Below are 25,694 nucleotides of genomic sequence, written 5' to 3'. Positions count from 1 at the left end.
TTATTACGGCGGCAGATTCAAGAAGGTTGGCCTAAAACAAAAAAAGACCTGCCACAGTATGTTGCACCTTATTTTCAGTTACGGGATGAACTATCAGTGCACAATTCACTTGTCCTGAGAGGCACTGACCGTCTAATTGTTCCAATTTCACTCAGGGCTAGAGTAGTTGATTTAGCACATGAGGGACATCAAGGCATTGTCCGTACTAAACAGAGGTTACGTCAGCTTTACTGGTGGCCACAACTAGATGACCTAGTTCATTCTGTCATTTCATCTTGCATTAACTGTCAATTCAGTGATAAAGTTGCTATTACTGCACAGGCACCACTTACACCTGTTGAACTTCCAAGTAAACCATGGGAGAAAGTAGGTGTTGACATTACTGGCCCATTTGAGAATGCTACTTGGGATTGTCGTTATGCCATTGTACTTACAGATTATTACAGTAAATGGCCTGAGGTTGCATTCTCCTCTACTGTTACTACAGAAGTTGTGGTTCGCTTTTTAGCCACTGTGGTATTGTAGCAAGGCAAGTAACAAAGCAAGCAGGAGACGTGTAGTGGCTTCAATCCCTCTTTTAATCTCCTTTCCTTTTTCTTTTACACAACATGTTAGGATGCCCTTCATTGCAATATCCAAGTGCACCCCCTAGCGTTCACTTCATTTCACAACACATTTTCCCTTTCTCTGAAGCAATTACTTACATTTTTGTATCATACAACAAACTTTGTACAAAGTAACATTTGAATTAGTACAATAACAATTTTTCAACCTGTATTACACAATGACATTTGAAATGGTTAATAACACTTGTGTAACCTCATTTTAAACATCTGTCATTTTAACTTCTTATTTTACCTTTAGAACAGTAACAATGATGTATTTTCCCTCTATCTTACAAAACCTGTCAACCATCTTGGTGTGTTTCTAGATCTCTGGCTGCGTCTAGGAACAGGATCAGGTACATTAGGGTTTTCAGGCAATGCAAGAGAATCAAATACGGTGTCATGATTTTCAGTGGCAACGTTTACAGCTTGTTTTGGAAAGTGTGCGAGTTTTGAAACATTCCACTTACGTCCATCACTCAAAAGATAGGTGTTCTGTCCTACTTTTCTCATTACGGTCAACGGTTCTGTGAACTTTGACGATCCTTTGGATACATGTTCTGGTCTGCGGACACGAACAGTATCATTCACTTTAAATGAAGGTTGTGTTGCTCGGATTCTTTTGTCAGTGTATTTTCATTTTGTTTTCTTTTCACCGTTTCTTTCACCTGTTCATGGATTCTGTTTTTGTTAACAGTTGGAAGAATGTTTAGTTTGGTGCGCATTTTCCTGTTACGGAGTAACTCAAATGGAGTAGCACCAGTAGTCGCATGAGGAGTAGCTCTATAATTGTGTAAGAACTCTGTAACAGCTTCCTTCCATGGTCTACAGTTTCTTTCAGTTGTCTGTATGCACTCCTTTAGCACTCTGTTAAATCTTTCAACAGCGCCATTTGCTTTAGGATAGTACACACTAGATCTCAGGTGTTTTATCTTTGGAAAAAAACACGATTTGACCAACATTATGTTTAACAAACTTTTCCAGCTTTATTTCATTGTGTAAATGCATTTATAATGATCATAAAAATATGTAGACTATTTAAACATTAAGAAAATGTGCGTTTTTTTTTTCTGCCAACTGAAAATTCGTTACAAAAGACAGTTACGACATCGGGAACGCTCCCTCTGGAACAAAACGATGTAAAATTACGTAACATCCGAAACAGATCACCAATGGACTCATTTGAAGTATACAGTGCCTTGCAAAAGTATTCGGCCCCCTTGAACCTTGCAACCTTTCGCCACATTTCAGGCTTCAAACATAAAGATATAAAATTTTAATTTTTTGTCAAGAATCAACAACAAGTGGGACACAATCGTGAAGTGGAACAAAATTTATTGGTTTCATCTGACCAGAGCACCTTCTTCCACATGTTTGGTGTGTCTCCAAGGTGGCTTGTGGCAAACTTTAAACGAGACTTTTTATGGATATCTTTGAGAACTGGCTTTCTTCTTGCCACTCTTCCATAAAGGCCAGATTTGTGCCGTGTACGACTGATTGTTGTCCTATGGACAGACTCTCCCACCTCAGCTGTAGATCTCTGCAGTTCATCCAGAGTGATCATGGGCCTCTTGGCGTCATCTCTGATCAGTTTTCTCCTTGTTTGAGAAGAAAGTTTGGAAGGACGGCCAGGTCTTGGTAGATTTGCAGTGGTCTGATGCTCCTTCCATTTCAATATGATGGCTTGCACAGTGCTCCTTGAGATGTTTAAAGCTTGGGAAATCTTTTTGTATCCAAATCCGGCTTTAAACTTCTCCACAACAGTATCTCGGACCTGCCTGGTGTGTTCCTTGGTTTTCATAATGCTCTCTGCACTTTAAACAGAACCCTGAGACTATCACAGAGCAGGTGCATTTATACGGAGACTTGATTACACACAGGTGGATTTTATTTATCATCATCGGTCATTTAGGACAACATTGGATCATTCAGAGATCCTCACTGAACTTCTGGAGTGAGTTTGCTGCACTGAAAGTAAAGGGGCCGAATAATATTGCACGCCCCACTTTTCAGTTTTTTATTTGTTAAAAAAGTTTAAATTATCCAATAAATGTTGTTCACTTCACGATTGTGTCCCACTTGTTGTTGATTCTTGACAAAAAAATTAAATTTCATATCTTTATGTTTGAAGCCTGAAATGTGGCGAAAGGTTGCAAGATTCAAGGGTGCCGAATACTTTTGCAACGCACTGTATGAATGGTGGTCTGTTTTGGTGTTCAGAATCCACAATACTTCTGCCCGCAGGATTTTCGTTCCACCGACAAACGGACGCATTCCCGATGCAGAGGTGGATGGATTCTCCGTTTTGCCGGTTGTGGTGGTTTGGCACGCACGAGTTGCATTTCGATTTGTAGTGCAGTGCATCGTAAATATTTTATGCGTCATCTTCGTTATGGCTTTTAAAAAAAATTAATAAATAAACTTTGTCATGGATATAATTTAGGTTGCACTGAGATGTTCTTGAAAATTAAGACCACGGTGAAAAAATTCTAGACTTACAACAGCTAATTTAATACTTTTAATACCTTTATTAATGGAAAACTAAATTAAATGCTTTTTTAATACTTTTAATAACCCGCGGGTACCATAGACTCATTGCATATCGCGACAGGCTTAGCAACTTCAATATAACGTCGTTAGTTAGTTAGATGGACTTACAAACTGGGTGACGGCGCTTTAGGTGTTTATTCACGGCTGACGTGCAGCCAAGCTTTGCATTGAAGAGACAGGACACAAGAGTATATATATATATATATAAGTATAACACCATTTACCAAGAGCGTACCCTCCTTTGTTTCATTGAAATAAGTCAATGATTTGGACACTGGTGCGCTTTTTTGGCTTTGTGCCGCTTTTCCCGCTTGCATGCAGAGCGTACGACATTCTGAACTCTCCCGGTATGTATATTTTTTAACCCTTCATTAACCGTCGACGGGATGTTGTGCTCGTCGACGGATTTACCTCATCGATGACGTCGTCTATGTCGACTAGTCGGGACAGCTCTACAATGAACACTTCATTTTTTTATTAATAGCAAATCTTAATTCTGTAATTTATTTACACCTTCCCCTTACTAAAGTTTGTTTTACAACAGAAAAGGTAACAGTGGCAGTCAGATACCATTTTAATTCTTTACAGGTCATTCAGTGTCAGACAGAAGCAGCACTGCACAACGCCACGCTAAAAAATAAGTTAAAAATATCCAAATGGCTTACCTTTTTGTCCTCTGAAGGAGCATGCCAACCCAACAAAATGTTTACTGCATATGAAATTTGAATGGCTTTACCGTGACTTCCTCGAGCTGGTGTTAAAAGTCCGCGCAAGTTGATTCATTCTTCAAATTTTGTCTCGAGTGTCTAGAGTCATTTCTACAAGTTCCATAGCAGCAGTGTTTGATCGGCATGTTCTTTTTTGAAAGATTACCGAAAGATAAGTAGCAGAATTAACATTGTTTCTATGCGAGGGCGGGTCGATAACTTTCGCTTTACGATACGACGTCACAGTCTAAAAATAGCATTCGTGTGGGACGCTATTATATATGAGACAATGGTGCGATCTTTTGACCAAATGAAGGTACTTGGGGATATGAAAACATGGGAGGTGCTGTACTCAACTCGTGCCATTAGGTTGCCTATACCTGCACGAACTGTATGAATAACAAACTTTGCATGTCTATATTAGCAAATGGGCTATGAATAGTAATGGAATGTACCATGTGAGCTGTAACTGAAAGACAGTTAAGAACAAAGCCATTCATGTTTTTATTTTTTCTATACAAACATCTATATTAGGGTGAGACATCAAATTGAAAAGATTGTGATTGTAAGGTGTTCTTGTGAATGAATATAGCAGGGGAAAGGTTTTTCTCTGTGTGGGTTTTTTTGTGTGATGTTAAGGTGTTCGTGTGACTGAATCTTTGACCGCAAACTGAGCAGGAAACAAATTTTTCTCTGTTGTGGGTTCTTTCGTGTGATTTTAAATTTGACCTTTGAGCAAATCCTTTACCACAAACTGCGCAGGTAAAAGGATTTTCACCTGTGTGTTTTTTTCCGTGTGTCGCCAATTGGTACTTTGAAGCGAAGCTTTTACCACAAACTGAGCAGGTAAAAGGTTTTTCACCTGTGTGTTTTTTTTCGTGTGTCGTCAATTGGTTCTTTGAAGCGAAGCTTTTACCGCAAACTAAGCAGGAAAAAGGTTTTTCTCCCGTGTGGGTTCTTTCGTGTACTTTTAAGGCACTACTCTGGTAGAATCTTTGACCACAAAATGAACAGGAAAAAGGTTTTTCTCCCGTGTGGGTTCTTTCATGTATTTTTACGGCGTTCCTATACCTGAATCTTCGACCACAAACTGAACAGGAAAAAGGTTTTTCCCCGGTGTGGGTTCTCGCGTGTGATTTTAAGTTTCTTTTTTGAGGGAATCTTTTACCACAAACTGAGCAGGAAAAAGGTTTTTCTCCCATGTGGGTTCTTTCATGTAATCGTAAGGTGTTCTTGTGACTGAATCCCTGACCACAAACTGAGCAGGAATAAGGTTTTTCTCCCGTGTGAGTTCTTTTGTGTATTTGTAAAAAGTTCTTGCAACTGAATCTTTGACCACAAACTGAGCAGGAAAAAGGTTTTTCGCCAGTGTGGATTTGTATGTGTTCTGTTAAGCTGCTCTTGCGACTGAATCTTTGACCACAAACTGAGCAGGCAAAAGGTTTTTCACCAGTGTGGTTCCTCATATGCCTACGACAAGAATACTTATCAGTAAAGGTTTTCCCACACTGAGAGCATTTGCGTTTGTCGACACTGTCGGCTCTCTTATGACCATCATCACTGTCAGGCGAATGTGACATGGCGTCTTCACTATCTGATAAATGAGCGGTGAAACTGTCCGCTTGCAATCCTTCTGTTGAGCTGCTGCTGCAGCTCGGAGGCTCCACCCCTCTGCTGATCTCACTCAGACCATCTTCACTCTTCAAGGGCTCACCAGTTGCCCTGCTGATACCTTCCTCCTCTTTAACATATGGCAGCTCCTCCTCCTCCTCCTGTTTGATTGAAAGCTGCTTTTGTTGACATGGTTCTGGCTGCTCCTCCTCTTTGATTTGGGGGAGCCCAACATCCTCTTTAACGCCAGGAGATTCTGGCCCCTGCCGCTCAGCATCAAGATATTCTTTAAAAGCTGCAAGACACAAGAAAACTATTGAAATATTTTATGGACCACCACCGCATCATCGGCCAGTCTTTCCTTTATGCAAAACTTTGTCCACGTCGCGCGGTTTTAAAAAGGTATTCATCAAAAAAAAAGTTCATAGGTAATCAACCACTTGCCCTACAAACATGCAGAACAATACAACGGGTGAAAGAAACAACCAATACGGCAGGTATAGGAAACAATCGCAGAAACAAAAATGTCACTCCCAGCCAGTGTTGTTTTGGCAGCCATTTTAATTTTTGTCTTAGTCATTTGGACGAAAATACTTATTAGTCTTATTAATATTTTAGACATTTCCAAATGTGTTCATTTTCATCTAGTTTTAGCCGACAATTCTCGTTGTTTTCGTCTATAAACTTTAAAGGGCAACTGAAGACCTTTCCGGATTTTGGTGTAATTTTACGAATATAAACTTTGGACGAGTTCATCAAAACAACCACGAAATTATCAACACGTAATTGCAAGGACAATTTGCGTTTTTTTAAAAAGTTTTTTTGCACTCCGTTAATGGTCCCTTCGCAATCCCGGAAGTGTGACGTAGATTCCCCGACGCAACTGAGAAGACAAAGCTATCCAAAGCTAGCATAGCAGCAACAACAATGTCAGTGATATTTCCACCAAAGGTAACCATTCAGGATCGCTCTTTCGTGACGCTACCGATGGCAAAGGGTCCCAGGAAAGATGAACTACAATTAATCCCTACATATTTGAACCTGAGGCGTCAGATGACGAGTCGTCATGACGCCAATTGACAGCTCGACACTTCACGAACGGGAGAGTGAGTGGTAAGCCGAAGTCCAGCATCGTGATTTTTTTATTTGAGAGAATGTGATTACATGGTTGTATATTTTTCATGCTCTCCACATAGCTAAAACTGGATATTAGGTCATGGGACAGCTCCTACCGATCTAAATATGGTAAAGCTAGCCCAAATGTGGCTAAATGAATGATATGTTATTGATTTTTCAAAATAAATGACAAAACGATTTTATTTTCCAGGTGTTGCTGTAAACCGTCAAGTAATTACCCTTCCAAGAGTATGCCTGTGTCGTCAGGAGATCCCAGACGTGAGAGCCAAACTTGAGGAGGCTGAAGCACTGACAGGGGCATGAATTACATAAAAAAAATAAAACCATAAATTGTAAACAACACTGACACATTTTGTCGAGTCTTTAATGTATTCTTTTGGTATATATTGTAATTATATTACATTCTGAAACACTATTCAATAGGCCACAATAATAAATGATACCAGATTTATGTTGAATCAGCATCACCTTTTGCTGTCAGATTGTGATGCAACATAGAACGCTAAGTTATACCAAGCACACAATGGCACATATCAAAGAACATAAATTTAGTAAGCAATACTAAGTTAGTAAGCAATACAAAGTTAGGATAGCAACAGACTAGCGCAACATTGAAAAATGATCATGGCAGTGGGAAATATGTATTTACTGTAGCATTAAGTGTTCTCTATACAAAGATACTGTAAATCATTATCATTAAAATATGAAGGTAACTAGATTTTTCTTTTAAAAAATGTGTACTGTATATATGACTAGTTTATGATTTCATGTCATCAAAACTTGCTACATTTATTTCTCCTAAGTCATCGTCATCTGATGTCGCAGACGGAAGAAATTCAGCATCTGGCAGGCCTCATAGGATCTCTTCAGTCATCATCGCTGGACATCGCATGACTTTGGTCATCATATGACTCGATCCACTCTCTCTTGATTTTGGGAAACTGGGTGGCGACTGACTTGCAACGCTTTTTTCATCGTGTTGAGGGTTTCCGCCGCTTAATTTTTTATGTTTGGCTTCCTGGAGAAAAAAAAAAAAAAAAATCACAGCAGCATGAAAATATTGGATGAATCCTAATTTAATAATAATTTCTTGGTGATCAAATAATAATGCCCCAGTCAAAGCAGCATCTATTTGATGCTATTGTTCCCTCTTCAAATGTGCAGAGCGATGCCAGGGGTGGCGCATTTGACCTCAAGGAATATGCTTTTTTTTTTTTGCCGTACTAGAATAAAGTGTACTTGCACATCCACTCAGTGGGTGGCAGTGGCGCTCTCATTTTCAGAGTGCGCGCAGTATTTTTGAACTAAGCAAGAGCACACAGAAAAGAGATATGAAGAGCTGTGCGCCGCTTTCGAAAGCAGTTTTCTGGACGGACTCACGCAGCGACCCACTGTCTTATCCGGTTCTCACGTGTCCGCCCGAGAAGTGCCGTTTTCGGCTTGGGATCGTCACGACGACCGCCCCAACCTATGGTTCTCCCTCGGCCGCCGAGAATGCGCTTTTTTCGTGCTGTTTGCCTTTTTGATTTGACTTTTAATACAGTGGGAGATGAGGAAATACCACTGTTTAGTGTGTCTAAAAATGATTATGGCGGACAGCCGGAAGCCAAATCAAATAAGACGCCACTTAAGGACATTAGACCCCAATCTAATTGATTAGCCGCTTGACTGTTTTTCAGCGAAAATGATCTGAATATTGCCAACAATCGTCCCAGTTTTTCAGTGTTATATCAGTAAACCAGTGAGCACTGTTAGCATGCTCAGTGCAAAATAACCCCACACCATTGCAAAGGAGGTGATACTGTGACAGCAAAAATAAAAACTGTCCTTCTGTCCAAAAACACACTTTTTTTTTTCCTTCTATTCAGTTTTGTTCTTTTGGTCAAATTTTTTTGGCATATTGACTTCATGAGTTAATGTTTCTAATCAATTTGAATTTGTTATTATTTACTGATTTTATTATTTTTCTGTATCAAATGGTCAAAAATGTACCTTAAGTGTATTTTTACAGCTTGGATCTGACTTTTTTTTTAATTCAGGCAAATTGATGCACGTCAAGTCTTTTCTGTTACAAACAAAACAATGTTAATAAAGTTATACTTTATTATAAGTTGATCTATGTTACTTTTTTTCTTTAATAGAAAAAAAAAGGACACACTGTTAGGCAGAGGCGTATTAATAATAGTCAATTTATAGACAAATGATACTATACAGTGGTGGCAGAGAGTTTTGAGGGGGCGCGAAACATTTATGCCTTCCTTGGGGGAGGGGGGGGGCGTAACAGAAAATAATTGAGAAGCACTGCATTAGGGCCTGGCAGGTGAATTGTTTTATATATAGGCTTTATATTTACTCAGTGACAGGCCAAAAAACAACGAGCCAAGGACCTATTTGGTGCTGGGGGCATTTGAATTTACATAATACCTATTGATATAGTAATAAAATCACATGAGTAGACCTGTCAGCAAACCTATCTACTTATGACAGGGCAACAGCAACAAAAAAACATTGCGCTTCAACAAGCAGGCAGTAGGAGTCCCCCTCGTTTATCAACAGAAGTGCATCAAATTTTAAAATCAGAGGGTCTACTTACGTCTTTGTAAAACCAAGGTTGCATTGTTGTAGGTTTTCAAAGCTGCCGTCGCTGAAATGATGAAAACAATGAGCTGATTGGGGACCTGTATGCATGCTCACAAAAACGGTCCAAACATTTGCAGAAGTTTTTTTGGACCACTCAGAGTCTCGAGTCTTCCTGTGAGCAATTCATCGCTACACATCGAGATGGCATGACGAATCTCGCGAGTAAAACCCAGAAAATGTTTGCAATTTATGGCGAGGATAGCGTGGTGCTATATTTCCGTGTTCAGAGTGGTGGCGAGGCTCCTTGGAAGTTACGTCATCAAGTAGCGGTTGGCAGGGCGGCGCGTCCCTCGTTGCTATGGCCATAACTCAAAAACTATCAATTATTATTATTATTTTTTTTTTATGTGACTTTTTGAGACAGCGAATGATGCATTTAATACAATTCAACTGAGTAAAACACTCGAGCGAAATCCAAAAAGCTCTTCAGTTGCCCTTTAAAATTTTAGTCCTTGATAAAAGTTTCCAACAATTTTGAAAAAACATTGACAGAGGAGCACATAATTGTCGAGTCTACAAGGAAGTCACCATTTCCTTGATGAAAATACACACTCAGCAGGAAAACAGAACATTATTTGCAACTAGAAACTGCAATTTCCGGAGAAATTACTCTGGGTCTTTGCTGTGTGGCAATACAGATCTTAGCCCCGCCAAGGTTGGTTTGGGGACATTTCGGGGAGAATATCACTTCCCGTTGATCTAGGAACACTTGGGGGGCATGGCTGGTCATATCAGGTCATTTGTGGACATTTGGGGGCGTGTCCGATTGATATCAGGTGATTTCCAGTTGATTTGGGGACATTGTTTTTTTTGTCATTGAAAATGAACGGGAAAAAATTGGGACGTCCATGGCCGTCAATGGCATCGACTTACGTAGCATTAATCAAAAAGTGGCATTAAACATAGTAAGTGTCATTGGAAATGATTGGAAATTTGGCCGTCCATGGTCCTCAATGGCAGCGTCCTCCATAAGCATCAATGGAATCGGAGACATTTGGGGGGCACGTTCTATATACATCTGGTCATTTGCTTTTGATTTGGGGATATTGGATTTTTTGCCATTGAAAATGAATGGGAAAAAATTTGGACGTCCATGGCCGTCAATGGCATCGACATCCATATGCGTCAATGGAATCTGAGTACATTGGCATCGATAGAGCCGACATACATGGCTGTCAATGGCATCAATGCAATGTAAATTTCACTGGAAATTCCTTTGAAAGTGAATCAGGAAATTTGAACGTTGCATCCCATTTAAAATGAATGGAAAAGTTTTTGGCAAATTTCCGGGGAACTGCAAATTTTTTCCAAATTCTGTATACAATTTTATGCCCCTCCCCGTCCCGGAATTTGTATTGTCCAAATTATGTGATTTGGTCAAAAATTGTAGGACTAGATACATTCTGAAAAATTGTTTTTTCTCGAAAAATCGTCGTTTACGAGCTAACGGAAAATTTTTCGGGGTCGTTCAAAGAATTTCCTGCATCGCGTGAAAATTCCGGTCGTTTCAGTATTTGAATGGTGTCGATCAGTCAAACAGTTCGGGCTGTGTGGCCCGCCGAAGAAATCCCATTCCAAAAAAAAAAAACAGAATAACACTATCTGGGTCTTTTTTCAAAGAACCAGATAATTAATTAAACTCATCTGGACGCCACGAACTGTATCTAAAATGTTTTCCCAAAGTCTAAGAAGACACTCACCTCGTCACCGCGCTAAATGCTAATGCGAACACAATGCTAAGCTACAAGTTAGTTTAGATTTAGATTGATAGGACATCAAGCCAATCAGTGCATTTTGTCCCCCGACTGACGCCGTAGCTCCATTTTTTTTTTTTTAGACTGGGTCTATTGTGATTCATTTGGGTGTTGTCTTCACAAGACTCCTGAAAATCCTGACTAAATATTGCCATCCAGTGTATTTGTTGAGCTAAAGGAGTTGCTAAAATGTTTAGACATAATTTGACCAAAGTCTGAGTAAGTTTTATGTGTATTTTGCGCATCTATTTTGATTGTGAATGCCACTTCTCTTTGCATTGTTGTGTTAACTGTGTGAGAATAGGGCCTCAGTAATCAGTGTCCCCCCAGGATTGATAAATCTAAATTCAAGACTTTTAAGACCTTTTTTCATGCCATTTTAACTGAAAATTAATAATTTTCTCGCACCCATTATTTAGATCATATTGAATCATATTAAATAAATAAAGCACTGAACATCAAATTTAACCTCAATTACTAAGTGTGTTTGACAAAAGAATGCATATATATTGAAGATACAATTAAAACACATTTAAAGTAACATTATAAAGTGTCAGAATTTTTTTAAACACACACACACACAATAATTATGGACAAAAAGAGGAGGAGGGCAGGACTCAGACAAGCCATCTTCTGTAACAGGCTAGCCGCTCGTGCACCTGCCAAGACCCCAGTGAACATGGCTAACCATCAAATTAAAACGGCGAAATTCACATTCATTCAAAAGGCAAACCGAAATGTTTAAGCAGGTCCACTGCCTTCGCATGACCCATAATCTGCAACCTAAAGTATCTGGATGTGACTTGAGCCCCTATCACATACTCCAAAACAACGGGAATATCGCGGGACTTAACCGTGCAGCAGTTGTGTGTGAAAACAATTTCCCGTGTCGACTGATATGGGAAGCAGTGTGCGTGAAAGCAGGCGTTAAATTCCCGGGTCACAGCAGATGGCTGATGACTTAAATATCATAGCGGCGGTAAGCCTGTCGCAATATGCAATAATTCCATTTATCGCGCGATATATAAAAATGAAGGCGGTAATTTTTTCCGCTGCGATTTATCGCCTCGCGTGCACGTGTGTGCGCGCGTGCGGCAGACGTGCTGTTAAAAGTTCGTTACCAACTGCGCAAAATGCATCTTCGTTCCAGGTCGAGCAAAAACTAGCGCCAGAGCTAATCGTTCCCATTATATCCTATTGTTCAACGTATATCGGCCGCGTCAGTGCTCCGGAGTGACTGTGGACCATCTATGGCGCGCCGGTGTTGTTGACGTGTGGGCGCTCCCGTCAGGAGTGACATTTCACGCGGGGCGGCTATTTTTCGGCACAACGCTGGATATTTACAACGAAGTCCGCCAAAACATTGTTACCGACTTGGCTGCTACGAATAACCTCACTTTGACAACGAACAGCTGAATGAAATTAAGAGCGCTGTGCTTCAAACTCGTCCTGTTTATGAAAGCCATCATATGCTGGTGTTGTGTAGTAATGAGCAGACGTGACTTCAGCGGTGCTTGCTAACTTTTTTAATGCGCGGGTTCACGCACACACTAGATATCATGAAATGGCAAACTAGATGTGCTATGGCTCATGCCATTGGCTACGTGAGCCCAGAGTGATTATGAGACATGTAGTCCATATACTATATCTATGAATTCTAAACTGTCATTTGTCGCATGAGGTTAAGAAGGCCAAATCAATCCATACCAGTGACTATAGATAATGTTGCAAATATTGTTAATTCAGTACGTGACACAGATGGATTCGGACCATAAATAGAATGTCTTGCTCATATAGTAAACCTAGCTGCTAAGAGAGCTGTAGCAATCAACGGTGTGCCCTGCCTCACTTTACAAACAGTAAAGATTGTTCTCAGCACTTTTATACAAATTTTTTTCATATCAGTAAGAAGTAAGCACGTAAATATTATGCACTAAAATGCATGTTTATATGATGGCAATTTAATTTTTGCTCGTTAGCAAAAAAAAAAGAAACAAAAAATACAATAGTTATTTTTTTTACAGAGCATTAAATACATTGAATCAGATCGAAAATCGTGTCCCCCGTATCAAAATTCGTACCGAACCATGACTTAACTGTATCGTTGCATCCCTATGGAACACAACTGCAGAAGCTATGACGGGAAATGTTTTCATTTTCCTAAATGCTTAAGTTATTAAGTGCATTTTTTTTTTTTTTAAGCACATTGTATTTATTCTGTGTTTCTGTGCGGTATCAATATTGTTGTTTTTTACTTAAGAGGTTGGGTCTATTGTTTTTAGTTGTGATTTCTTAAAACGTGTATTTGAATTTAAGAGTAAATATTTATCGTGTTTAAATGGGTGTGCTTGATCTATTAATATATACTGTATTCGCACTGTGTTATTGTAAATTGGTTAAAAAAAATTGGGGGGGGCGCAATAATATCGCATATCGCAATAATTTATGAGAATAATTATCGCACACTAAAATTTGTTATCGCAACAGGCCTAAGCGGCGGCCGATGTAACTTCCTCCCTCTTCGCAGTAAGAAGAAAAGCGGTAAACAAACATCGCAATTATAAACATAGCAAGCTGGAAACAGCTAAATTAAACTGAAAACATGACCAAAATTAAAATGTCAATTATTACGTCGGGCCGGGCCAAGGTTCTTTCTCACTAACTTTTTGAAATACAGTGGGGAGAACAAGTATTTGATACACTGCCAATGGGTTTTCCATTGGCAGTGTATCAAATACTTGTTCTCCCCACTGTAACTATATATTAACGATGTATGAATGATAAACTAAGGAATACTTGTTATAAAATAAATAATTTGGATAAAAAAAAAAAAAAAGAAGGCACTGGATGGTCATTGCAGAGCCAGAGCGTGCCTATAGACCCTACTCACCAACGTCACACAATGACGTGTCGCTGTATCCGGCCGACATACTGTCCGTCATTGTTTATCCGTATTCTCAATGGTTTCAATTTGTCGTGCAATTTATAGTGCAATTCATGGAAGCCCTGGTGCTTTCAGACGCTGTAAACTCATTGGATGTGTTGCATAAAAGGCATTATGTGGAAAAGCTTCGGTCGATCCATTCGCCAGATCCATAATTGATGCCTAAATCGATATTTTTCGACCCGCTGTCTTCGCCGTCTCTGCCTGACATCTGCTACCCTGATATCTACAACTATCTTGTCCACACAAAAACTCAGCCTATTCTCACAAAACTTTGAAAAACTTTAAGAGCAGCACTCTAAGCAACATTACCCCGTGTGACCCTTTACTTCCAATTTTCTTAAATGGCGACAATCCATAAAAAGAAAAAGTTGACTGCGATGGCCAACGCTTCAAGGATAGGTGGATATTTGGACTATTTCTTCAATAAAATACTCAACAACTGTGTCTGCCTCATTTGCAAAGAGACAGTCGCTGTTTTCAAAGAGTTCAATGTGACGCGATATTACCAAACAAGACACGCTGACATGTACGACAACATTACAGGGAAGATACGCAGCGAGAAATGAAAGCAACTTGAAGCTAGTTTCATTTCACAGCAGCAGTATTTCGCAAGAGCCCGAGTGTCGAAAGATAACGCCACAAAGGCGAGATTGTTGAAATTATGAATAAAAAAGAATAATAATAAAGCAAATGTGACACACAGAAGGGCTCGCTAAAATTTGTTTAAATATATTGTTCTACGTAAATCAGCCAAGGTAGCCCCCCACATTTTTACCACACAAAATCTGGCCCCCTTTGCAAAAAGTTTGGACACTAGAGCTGTCCCGACTAGTCGACATTGTCGACGTCATCGATGACGTAAAACCGTCGACGAGCACAACATCCCGTCGACGGTTAGTAAAGGGTTAAAAAAATATATGCGTGGAAAGTTCAGAATGGACACGCTCTGTATGCAAGCGGGGAAAGCGGCACAAAGCCAAAAAAAGCGCACCAGAGTGTCCAAAACATTGACTTATTTCAAAGAAACAAAGGAAGGTACACTCTTTCTGTCCTGTCTCTTCAATGCCAAGCTTGGCTGCACGTCGGCCGTGAATAAACACCTCAAGCGCCGTTGCCCAGTTTGTAAGTCCATCTAACTAAGTAACTAACGACATGTTTTATTGAAGTTGCTAAGCCTGTCGCGATATGCAATGAGTCCATTTATCGCACGGCACATAAAAATGAGGGCGGTAATTTTCACGGCTGCCTTTTTTATTGCTGCGCACGTGCGTGCGTGCATACATTGGTGCGTGCGTGCTGATGGCATGTGAGACTCCTTTCTCTTATCAACACGCTGTAGAATTAAAGTTCAGACATATAAAATAAGAAAACACATCTATATTAAACACTGTAACGTTAGCATTGCTACACTGAGGTGAATGGGGGGAAAAAGGCAACCTACCGGTACTTTAGCCTGCTATGAAACATTGGCAGTCGTCTCGTGAAAGCAAACTTGCGGTTAAAAGGTGACACTTCAAACATGAAAAATCGCTGGTTATTTTGCATACGAAAAAAATGACCAAAAAAATCTATTACTGACACATGCAATGACAAAAAGTGATTTTTTTTGCGTAGTGTAAAGCTAAAGTTAGCGGTTTAGCGAACGTACTTCCGGTTAGCGGTTTAGCGAACGTACTTCTGGTGAACATTTCAAAATAAAAGCATGTCATGTTCATCATATAAATAACGATTTCAGGAGTTAATCCTGCATACTTCAGAATTTAGATTCTACACTAAGAATACCTTTAAAATGACACCCTTTATGAAAAATCTGATTGGTAATGAATAATTATTATAATTATTATAAAACTATTATATATAGTACTATACTATAATATTAAGGCTAGGTGTTTTTTTAAGAATTGTTTTGAATCATGTTGGAAAGGCGAAGTCAGTGTTCTGAATCTGTTTACATTCCATTGTTTTGCACTAGTTAATTCTACCAGCATTTGAACTCATTGTTTATTTGTGATTTATTATTGTTATTTACGTGTTTATTTGTACTTTAATAAATAATTTAAGTGTTCCAATATGTTTTTGTGAATTGATAGGCGTCAACAAAAATTTCATTGCTAAATTAGTAAAAAAAAAAAAAATCTTTTTTTTTTAAATTATTAGATTAGTCGACTAATCGTAAAAATAGTCGGCTGAGTAATCGGGAGAAAATTAGTCGTTTGGGACAGCCCTATTGGACACCCCTGTTTAACTGATGATCCGTAGACAAGGCCAGCTTCTTTCACTTGTTACCAGCCAAATATTATTCAAAAAATAATGATGGTGGAGGGAATAAGCATCTTGAATTTGAAACTGTATGTTGTCGGCGATTAGCCTCGCAATGATCTTAATTGTGGTTGTCAGCCCAAAACCCTCTAAATATATATTAAATGCATCTTACCAGATATAAAATGACTACTACATAATCTGTGGTGATCGTTTGGTGCCCAGTTTTCTCGTCGAATTGCAGCAGTCCATCTCGCTCTCCTCTCCGGGTCTCTCGGAATACGGTAGAACTTCAAGTCTCTCTGTCTATCTTCTCTGCTACTGCAACCAACCGCCACACACGCCTTCACCATTTTGATTATTAATGTTAACGAGCAGAAAAACACGCCATAATAGGAGAAATTAACGTAGCGGTAATGCGTAAACACGACGAGCTGACGGACAATATGGCGCGGAGGCGTGGTTGTGACGTCATGTGAGTAGGGTCTATACGCCCTTCTTAATCTTCCCCTCTGCGAGTCGGCAAAACCGCATCTGTTTATTTATATTTAACAAACTTTTCCAGCGTTATTTCATTGTGTAAATAAATTTATAATGATCATAAAAATATGGAGTCTATTTAAACATTAAGAAAATGTGCGTTTTTTTCCGGCCAACTGAGAATTCGTTATAAAAGACAGGCTTTTATGCAGACATCATCATAGATGCTATCACACAAAACGCGGGTTGGGCTTTAATACCTGCGGACTAGTTGTCTTGATGAGCTTAAATTGGCTGCAGTTACGAAGTCGGGAATGCTCCCTCTGGAAAAAAAACACAATTTGAGCAACATTACGTTTAACAAACTTTTCCAGCGTTATTTCATTGTGTAAATGGATTTATTATGGTCATAAAAATATGTAGACTATTTAAACATTAGGAAAATGTGCGTTTTTTTTTTTCTGCCAACTGAAAATTGATTACAAAAGACAGTTCAGACATCAGGAACGCTCCCTCTGGAACAAAACGCAATATGACCAACATTGTGACAGCCGATGCCGACCAAAAATGACGTAATATCCGAAACAGATCACCAATGGACTCATTTGAAGTATATGAATGGTGGTCTGTTTTGGTCTTCAGAATCCACAATACATCTGCCCGCAGGGTTTTCGTTCCACCGACAAACGGACGCATTCTCGATGCAGAGGTGGATGGATTCTCCGTTTTGCCGGTTGTGGTGGTTTGGCACGCACGAGTTGCATTTCGATTTGTAGTGCAGTGCTTCGTAAAAATTCTATGCGTCATCTTCGTTATGAAAAAAAAAAAAACTTCGTCACGGATATAATTTAGGTTGCACTGAGATGTTCTTGAAAATTAAGACCAGGGTGAAAAAATTCCAGACTTACAACAGCTAATTTATTACTTTTAATACCTTTGATTATGGAAAACTAAATTCAATGCTTTTTTACTACTTTTAATAACCCCCGGGTACCCTGAGTAATACAGATTGAAGCACTTTTCTTCTTGGCGCCATTTTTGGAGAGGTATGAGTATTTGCTTTGTAGTATTTCGACAATATGATACTTGTGTGTTGTGAAAGAGTTGCGGAAGCTTATGCCAATAAGCGGCGCGGTCCGAGCTATGAATCAGAATGCCTCTGCCCACTCTCCTTTCTCTCTCCCACTGTGGATTAATGAAACTACAGCATCAGTCAAGGGGAAAGAAAACGCACTCATTGGCTTGATCCCTAATTAATGTAAAGCTCACCATTGACACCTTGTGGCGTATTTAAATCACTACCTTACATAATTAAAGAGTGATAGTTTTTTTAATCTTTCTTTTTTTTTTTTGAAGTGACAGGTGGAATGGCCACGTCACCGCCCTGTGACGTCACCGCCCTGCGACGTCAACAACAATGGCGACCTACTAGTTAAAACAATTTTACAAATTGTATAAAAACGTAAACATCAAGAGGGGTTTCAACATCAAATCATAATAACTTGTGCTAACATTTATCTTTTAAGAACTACAAGTCTTTCTATCCGTGGATCCCTTTAAGAGCACGTGTGTATGACTCGTGTCATATTTCATTATGCATACAATTTCCTTCTCAATAAAGACAGTTGCCAGAGAGAAAAAAAAAAAAAAGTTAGAAAAAAAAAAAGTTTTACCACCACTAGGCCTGTCGCGATAACAAATTTTAATGTGCGATAATTATTTTCATAAATTATTGCGATATGCGATATTATTGCGCCCCCCCCCCCAATTTTTTAAACCAATTTACAATAACACAGTGCGAATACAGTATATATTAATAGATGAAGTACACCCATTTAAACGCGATATTTACTCTTAAATTCAAATCTACTTTTTAAGAAATCACAACTAAAAACAATAGACCATACCTCTTAAGTAAAAAACAACAATATTTATACCGCACAGAAACACAGAATAAATAAAATGTGTTTAAAAAAAAAAAAAATGCACTTAACAACTAAAAAAAAATTTTCCCGTCATAGCTTCTGCAATGGTGTTCCATAGGGATGCAATGATACAGTTAAGTCATGGTTCGGTACGAATTTTGATATGAGGGACATGATTTTCGATCCGATTCAATACATTTAATGCTCTGTAAAAAAAACAAAAAACAACTGTATTTTTTTTTTTTTTTTTTTGCTAACGAGCAAAAATTAAATTGCCATCATATAAACATGCATTTTAGTGCATAATATTTATGTGCTTACTTCTTACTGATATGAAAAAAAATTGCATAAAAGTGCTGAGAACAATCTTTACTGTTTGTAAAGTGAGGCAGGGCACACCGTTGATTGCTACAGCTCTCTTAGTAGCTAGGTTTACTACATGAGCAAGACATCCTATTTATGGTCCGAATCCATTTGTGTCACGTACTGAATTAACAATACTTGCAACATTATCTATAGGCACTGGTATGGATTGATTTGGCCTTCTTAATCTCATGTGACAAATGACAGTTTAGAATTCATCGATGTAGTATATGGACTACATGTCCCATAATCACTCTGGGCTCACGTAGCCAATGGCATGGGAAGTAGCACATCTAGTTTGCCATTTCATGATATCTAGTGTGTGCGCGCATTAAAAAAGTTAGCAAGCGCTGCTGAAGTCACGTCTGCTCATTACTACACAACACCAGCATATGAGGGCTTTCATATACAGGACGAGTTTGAAGCACAGCGCTCTTACCGGTAATTTCATTCAGCTGTTCTTTGTCAAAGTGAGGTTATTCGTAGCAGCCAAGTCGGTAACAATGTTTTGGCGGACTTAATTGTAAATATCCAGCGTTGTGCCGAAAAATAGCCGCCCCGCGTGAAATGTCACTCCTGACGGGAGCGCCCGCACGTCAACAACACCGGTGTTCTGCCAAAATATCCTACATCGGCGAAACGTCCTACATTAGTCGAATTTGAGACCTAAAGTACTACCGTGCGCTCTAAACTTGTTTTGTTTAGATGCATACAGGAATAAGGTACTAAAAAAATGCCTGCTTCAAAGCTAACACAAAAAAACACAATGGTTAAAAGTATGAGAGGGTAATACATGCAAAAAGTATCTTTGAGGCTGTGAAAAGGTTCTAAATAACTAAATAAAAACAAAAATAGTGAGTAATCGCCGCCTCTAACAGATGTGCGCATGCGTGTGAATGCATGCGCAAGCGCCCTGAGCATTGTGTAGGACGTTTCGCCGCGTAGTAAGGAATGGCCGAACACCGGCGCGCCATAGATGGTCCACAGTCACTCCGGAGCACTGACGCGGCCGGTATACGTTGAACAATAGGATATAATGGGAACAATTGGCTCTGGCGCTAGTTTTTGGCGGACCTGGAACGAAGATGCATTTTGCGCAGTTGGTAACGAACTTTTAACAGCACGTCTGCCGCACGCGCACACACACGTGCACGCGAGGCGATAAATCGCAGCGGAAAAGTTATCGCCTCCATTTTTATATATCGCGCGATAAATGGAATTATTGCATATTGCGACAGGCTTAACCACCACTAGATACACTAAACACGCTTGAGTTAACGCTCGTTGCTTTCATGACAGTGTTTACTAACCTTTAATTTTGTATAAATGCGAAATCATATTGGAGGTATTGGCTCCTCAGCAGCCCCCCTCCGCAAACATGTTTTACATGTCGGTTGGCCCTCCTCCTCTAAGCCGCGGCAGTCTATAACTTTTCTGTAGCCGAAGTATTCCCATACCAGCAATTGTTTTCTTCAATGGTGGAAAAAGTTCAGGAGTTTCCCCTCACCCAGCCATCGTGCACAGCTGATTCACTGACACTGAGCAACAACCAGTGGGGGAGAATTGAGCTTTACAGCTGCAAGCGAGGGATTTCTCCCTGCATTTTTGGGACATAAAAAATAGCTAATACCGGAGGGACGTTATGAAGGAAAATTTTTGCTGTTTTGAAACCATGACGTTTTCATACCCCGGTATACCTTGAAAATGGTCATCGGCACATGTTTAGAAGGTACAATATTTAATTTCTGCCTCATTTGAAAAAAAATTAAAAAACACGTGGGATGACCTTGAAGGTGTATGAACTCTTTCTCCTCCTCCGTGAAGCATGGCGACTCTTCCTCCTCCTCCTTGATGCATGCAGACTCCTGGTGCTCAGGAAGATGAGCTTGGCTGACATCTGCAAGACCACAAACACGTGGGCTCAGTCTTATTTTTTCATTTGCAAACTTGTGTCAGGCAAACTGCAAAGTCAAAACGCCATTAAAAAGCACAAATGCAAATAGCCACAACACGAATGGCAATTCTGAATGCTTCGCAAAAGAAAAAGGAACGCATGGACAATGGCCAAAGCGCAATTGCAAATACCCACGCAAACGAACCTCAACAGCCCGCAACACGAATGAAAATGGCTCGCAACACGAATGCAAAAGGACGTAGCCTAATTTCCTCGGAAGTAGACATAAGGACTACAACTCCCGCCCTGCTGCTGCCACCGTATGGATGGTCATACAGCAATATATACCAAACTGCAAATTGGTTAGGGATGTGACGAGATTGTGCTGTGGTCTGGGTTGTCAGATGGGAAAGACGATCTCCAGCCCAATTACAGCGTAACCCCAATCACAGCGTAAATAGAACAGAAAGCCTTTATTGTCATTGTAGCGAATACAACGAGAGTTAAAGCTTCGCCATAACATGCACCACATCAAACAAAAGTACAAGGCTAATATGAAAACATAGGTTCCAATGTACACAAATTGGGAATGAAGTGAATAAGTGACAAGTAGCGATGTAGTGCAACAGTGCATACATGACAATTTACAGTACTCATACAAGGAGGCAAATAGTTGGCCTATGCAGTACCCAGAGAGAGACAGCTGTCTGAAAACAATATACTTAGCGAGATGCATGTGACAATGTTGTAACATTAGCAGTGCAATGAACGTGACATTTCCGTTCAAATTGGAGTAGAAAGAAAATCTGTGTTTGTTTAGGCTTTTATGATCCTGTAGCCCCAGCCACAGGACAACAGGTTGAAGCTGGGTGTATAGACCCCAATCACCAACGTCACACAATCCCGTGATCCCTGTATTGTGCCGCCATATCGTCCCTCATTGTGTGTCCGTATTGTCATTGATCGTAGTTTCTAAAGGTGGATTCACTTGCAAATTATGAAAGCCCCGGTGCTTTCAGACACTGTAAAATCATTGGATGAGTTGTATAAAAGCCGTTATTTGGAAAAGCTTCGGTCGATCCAGTCGCCAGATCCATATTTGATGCCCAAACCGATGTTTCCTCCCGTCCGGTCCCGTCCCGTGCATCAGAGCTCGTCCTGAGACCCACAAAATTTCCAATCATACTCCAGTTTATGTCACGATGAGGAGTCGGGTTCCCAAAATCGGCACCGGCCCGAATATAAACCGACATTTGGTCAGCTGAGCGTCACCATTGTCACGGTCGTAAAATGAAACTTGATCGACAACGGGCCGGTGTGTGCCGAAAAATAGCTGCCCCGCTTGAAATGTTCCCCCTGACGGGAGCGCTTATTTATAACGCTTTATTGACGTGAAAACATCAAATGTTTTCATGGACTGAGCCACATAACCATCTTTGAACATAAATGTATTTGTCTACAGGTTTTCACGACCATATCCCAATGACAATCACACAGGTATGACATTTATTAGTTCAAGCAGAGTAAAATAATACATATTCACGGTACAAGAAAGTTGTTTCCGTGTGGGCGCTCCCGTCGGGGGACATTTCACGCAGGGCGGCTATCTTTCGGCACAACACCTGTTGTTGCGCTCACCTTCTTGCTGCGCGACCGTGGCGACGAGCTTTGTAGTCTCCGTCTGATGATGTCTGCGATGTGTTGGCATCATATTGATGTTTTCGCCGCTGTCTAATGGCTGTCGACAAATACATCATGGACCGAGATAAAACAAACCGTGCTGTTTTCGAGATTTGCCCTTTTAACAATTGGCGCACAACAACTACTAAAATGACCGTTTATCTTCTCTGTTACTGCAACCAACCGCCACACATGCCTTCACCATTTTGATTAATCAATGTTAATGATTGTCAGGAAGGTTTTATGGTTCGTTTACTCGGCGGTGATTCTTTAGACAAGCAGAAAAACACGCAGTAATAGGAGGAATGTACGTAACGGTAATATGTAAACACAATGAGCTGACGGACAATATGGCGGCACCAGTCAGGGGAGCTGAGTTGTGATGTCACGTGATTGGGGTCTATACTAGTCCTTCTCACAAAATTAGCATATTGTCATAAAGTTCATTTTCTGTAATGTACTGATAAACAGACTTTCATATATTTTAGATTCATTACACACAACTGAAGTAGTTCAAGCCTTTTATTGTTTTAATATTGATGATTTTGGCAAAAAAGTCAAGAAAAAACAAAAATCCCTATCTCAAAAAATTAGCATATCATCAAAAGGTACTCTAAAGAAGCTACTAACCTAATCATTTGAATCAACGAATTAACTCAAAACCCCTGCGAAAGATTTCTGAGGCTTTTAAAAACTCCCAGCCTGGTTCATTACTTAAAACAGCAATCCCTGGTTCATTACTTAAAACCGCAATCATGGGCAAGACTACCAACCTGACTGCTGTCCGGAAGGCCATCATTGACACCCTCAAGCAAGAGGCTAAAACAAAGAAAGAACTTTCTGAGCGAATAGGCTATTCCCAGAGTGTTGTATCAAGGCACCTCAGCAGGAAGTCTGTGGTAAGGAAAAAGTTTGCCTGGTACACCAGACTCACCGCTGTTCCAGCTAATGAGTCTGGCCACCATTCAGCGGATACAATTTCCAGGGCGGAGCAAGCCACAGCAAACAGACAATGGAGTGGACCAATCAGCGACGGGCAGACGTGACGTTAGTAAAACGACGAGGGCAGGACGAGGGACTTGCACCCGGAAGGAAACATACGAGGAGAGCGGAGTTTATTCAACATGGCTAGCCCGAGACAGACTTGTCAATGACTCGTGTCAATGTGTTTTTGGTAATTTAAAACTGATTTTACCGTGGATTGGAACATATTCTCAGCTCTCCTGTTCACCATCTGTGGTGTTGTTGTGGAGACGACTTCCGACGCGCAAGAGTGACGTTGCTCGTTAAGAACACGTCACGCAAATAAACAAATCTGATTTGTCGATTGATTTTGTACCTGCTCGAGAGGCCGTTAATGGGCTGGGTCCCAGACTTTTCTCTCAGTGTTTGAAAAATACAGGGAGAACAGTCTGGCCGTGCCAGGCAAGGAAAAAGTGTGAAAGGAAACGCTGCACAACCAGAAGAGGTGACCGCACCCTGAGAAAGATTGTAGAGAAGGGCCGATTCCAGACCTTGGGGGACCTGCAGAAACCTGGAAATGGGCTACAGGTGCCGCATTCCCCAAGTCAAGCCACTTTTGAACCTGAAACAACGGCAGAAGCGCCTGACCTGGGCTACAGAGAAGTAGCACTGGCCGGTTGCTCAGTGGTCCAAAGTACTTTTTCAGATGAAAGCAAATTTTGCATGTCATTCCGAAATCAAGGTGCCAGAGTTTTGAGGAAGACTGGGGAGAAGGAAATGCCAAAACGCCTGAAGTCCAGTGTCAAGTACCCACAGTCAGTGATGGTCTGGGGTGCCATGTAAGCTGCTGGTGTTGGTCAACTGTGTTTTATCAAGGGCAGGGTTAATGCAGCTAGCTATCAGGAGATTTTGGAGCACTTCATGCTTCCATCCGCTGAAAAGCTTGATGGAGATGAAGATTTAATTCTTCAGCACGACCTGGCACCTGCTCACAGTGCCAAAACCACTGGTAAATGGTTTATGGGCCATGGCATTACCGTGCTTGATTTGCCTGCCAACTCTCCTGACTTGAACCACATAGTGAATCTGTGGGATATTGTGAAAAGGAAGTTGAGAGACACCAGACCCAGCACTGTGGATGAGCTTAAGGCCTCTATCGAAGCATCCTGGGCCTCCATAACACCTCAGTAGTGCCACAGGCTTATTGCCTCCATGCCACGCCGCATTGAAGCAAAAGGATTCCCAACCAAATATTGAGTGCATAGCTGATATAATTAATTGAAGGTTGACTTTTTTTTTGTATTAAAAACACTTTTTTGTATTGGTCGGATGAAATAGGGATTTTTGTTTTTTCTTGACTTTTTTTTCCAAAATCATCAATATTAAAACAATAAAAGGCTTGAACTACTTCAGTTGTGTGTAATGAATCTACAATATATGGAAGTCTAATGTTTATCAGTACATTACAGAAAATAATGAACTTTATCACAATATGCTAATTTTTTGAGAAGGACTTTTATGATGCTCCTTGCCCTTCCTAGGCAATGATAGTTGTAGCTGGTGGACAAGAGGCCAGTCGATGACTTTTTGTGCTGTTTCAATCACCCTCTGCACTCTTTTCCTATCCGCTTCTGTGCAGCTTGAGTGCCACACTGATATAGCATAGGTCAGCAGGCTCTCAATGGCTGAGCGGTAGAGGGTCACCAGCAGGATGGTGTCGAGTTGCCCCTTCCTGAGCACTTTCAGGAAGCGTACTACATATCTTACAGCTGAGCTGAGTTCACTATATTTCTCACAGTTTAATTAATGTTAGCAGAGTAGAAAACACATACAGGTGGACACTTCTCCTAAGCAGCTTCCTACTCAGGTTCGCATGTTCACACAGTTTAATGTAATGGTGATGCTAAGCTGTGATGCAGGTCGGACTTTCAGTAGCAAAATTAGTTGTGCGTTTCCCACTTTCACAAGGACTTCTATCATTACTTACAGCGGCTGCTGGCCGAAAAAATACTAATATCCCTTCTCTTCGAAGCGGGTGGAGGAGGCAGCATGTCGACATGTAACGCAATTCTGTACTGTGAGAATGTATGTGCGTGTGTGTGTGTGGGGGGGCATGTCCATAGTTAGAGACGTGAAGCACCCGGCGGTGTCTGTCAGGTGTTACCCAGGGGCCAGAGTC

At 40.4% G+C, this 25,694-nt stretch overlaps 1 protein-coding gene across 2 annotated transcripts in view; it reads right to left on the bottom strand.

Moving 5' to 3' along the window:
• Positions 1–1,898: 1,898 nt before the first annotated feature.
• The window catches only part of LOC130929100 (zinc finger protein OZF-like), a 57,146-nt gene continuing 33,350 nt past the window's right edge, over positions 1,899–25,694 (bottom strand). Inside the window, exons 2-3 of one of the 2 annotated variants that reach the window (XM_057856044.1) lie at positions 20,765–20,875; positions 1,899–5,768 (exon numbers count right to left, since the gene is read on the bottom strand). In XM_057856044.1, coding sequence (XP_057712027.1) covers positions 4,393–5,768; positions 20,765–20,875 — 1,487 coding nt within the window. In that variant the 3' untranslated portion in view covers positions 1,899–4,392. Of the gene's footprint in view, positions 5,769–6,562; positions 7,629–20,764; positions 20,876–25,694 lie in introns of those variants that run through there. The other variant, XM_057856045.1, reaches the window with a different exon arrangement.

The sequence above is a fragment of the Corythoichthys intestinalis genome, chromosome 13 (genome assembly GCF_030265065.1).
Source record: "Corythoichthys intestinalis isolate RoL2023-P3 chromosome 13, ASM3026506v1, whole genome shotgun sequence".
Lineage (NCBI taxonomy): Eukaryota > Metazoa > Chordata > Actinopteri > Syngnathiformes > Syngnathidae > Corythoichthys > Corythoichthys intestinalis.
Note: the sequence above shows the minus strand (reverse complement) of the source record. Positions and strands in the feature narration are given on the sequence as shown.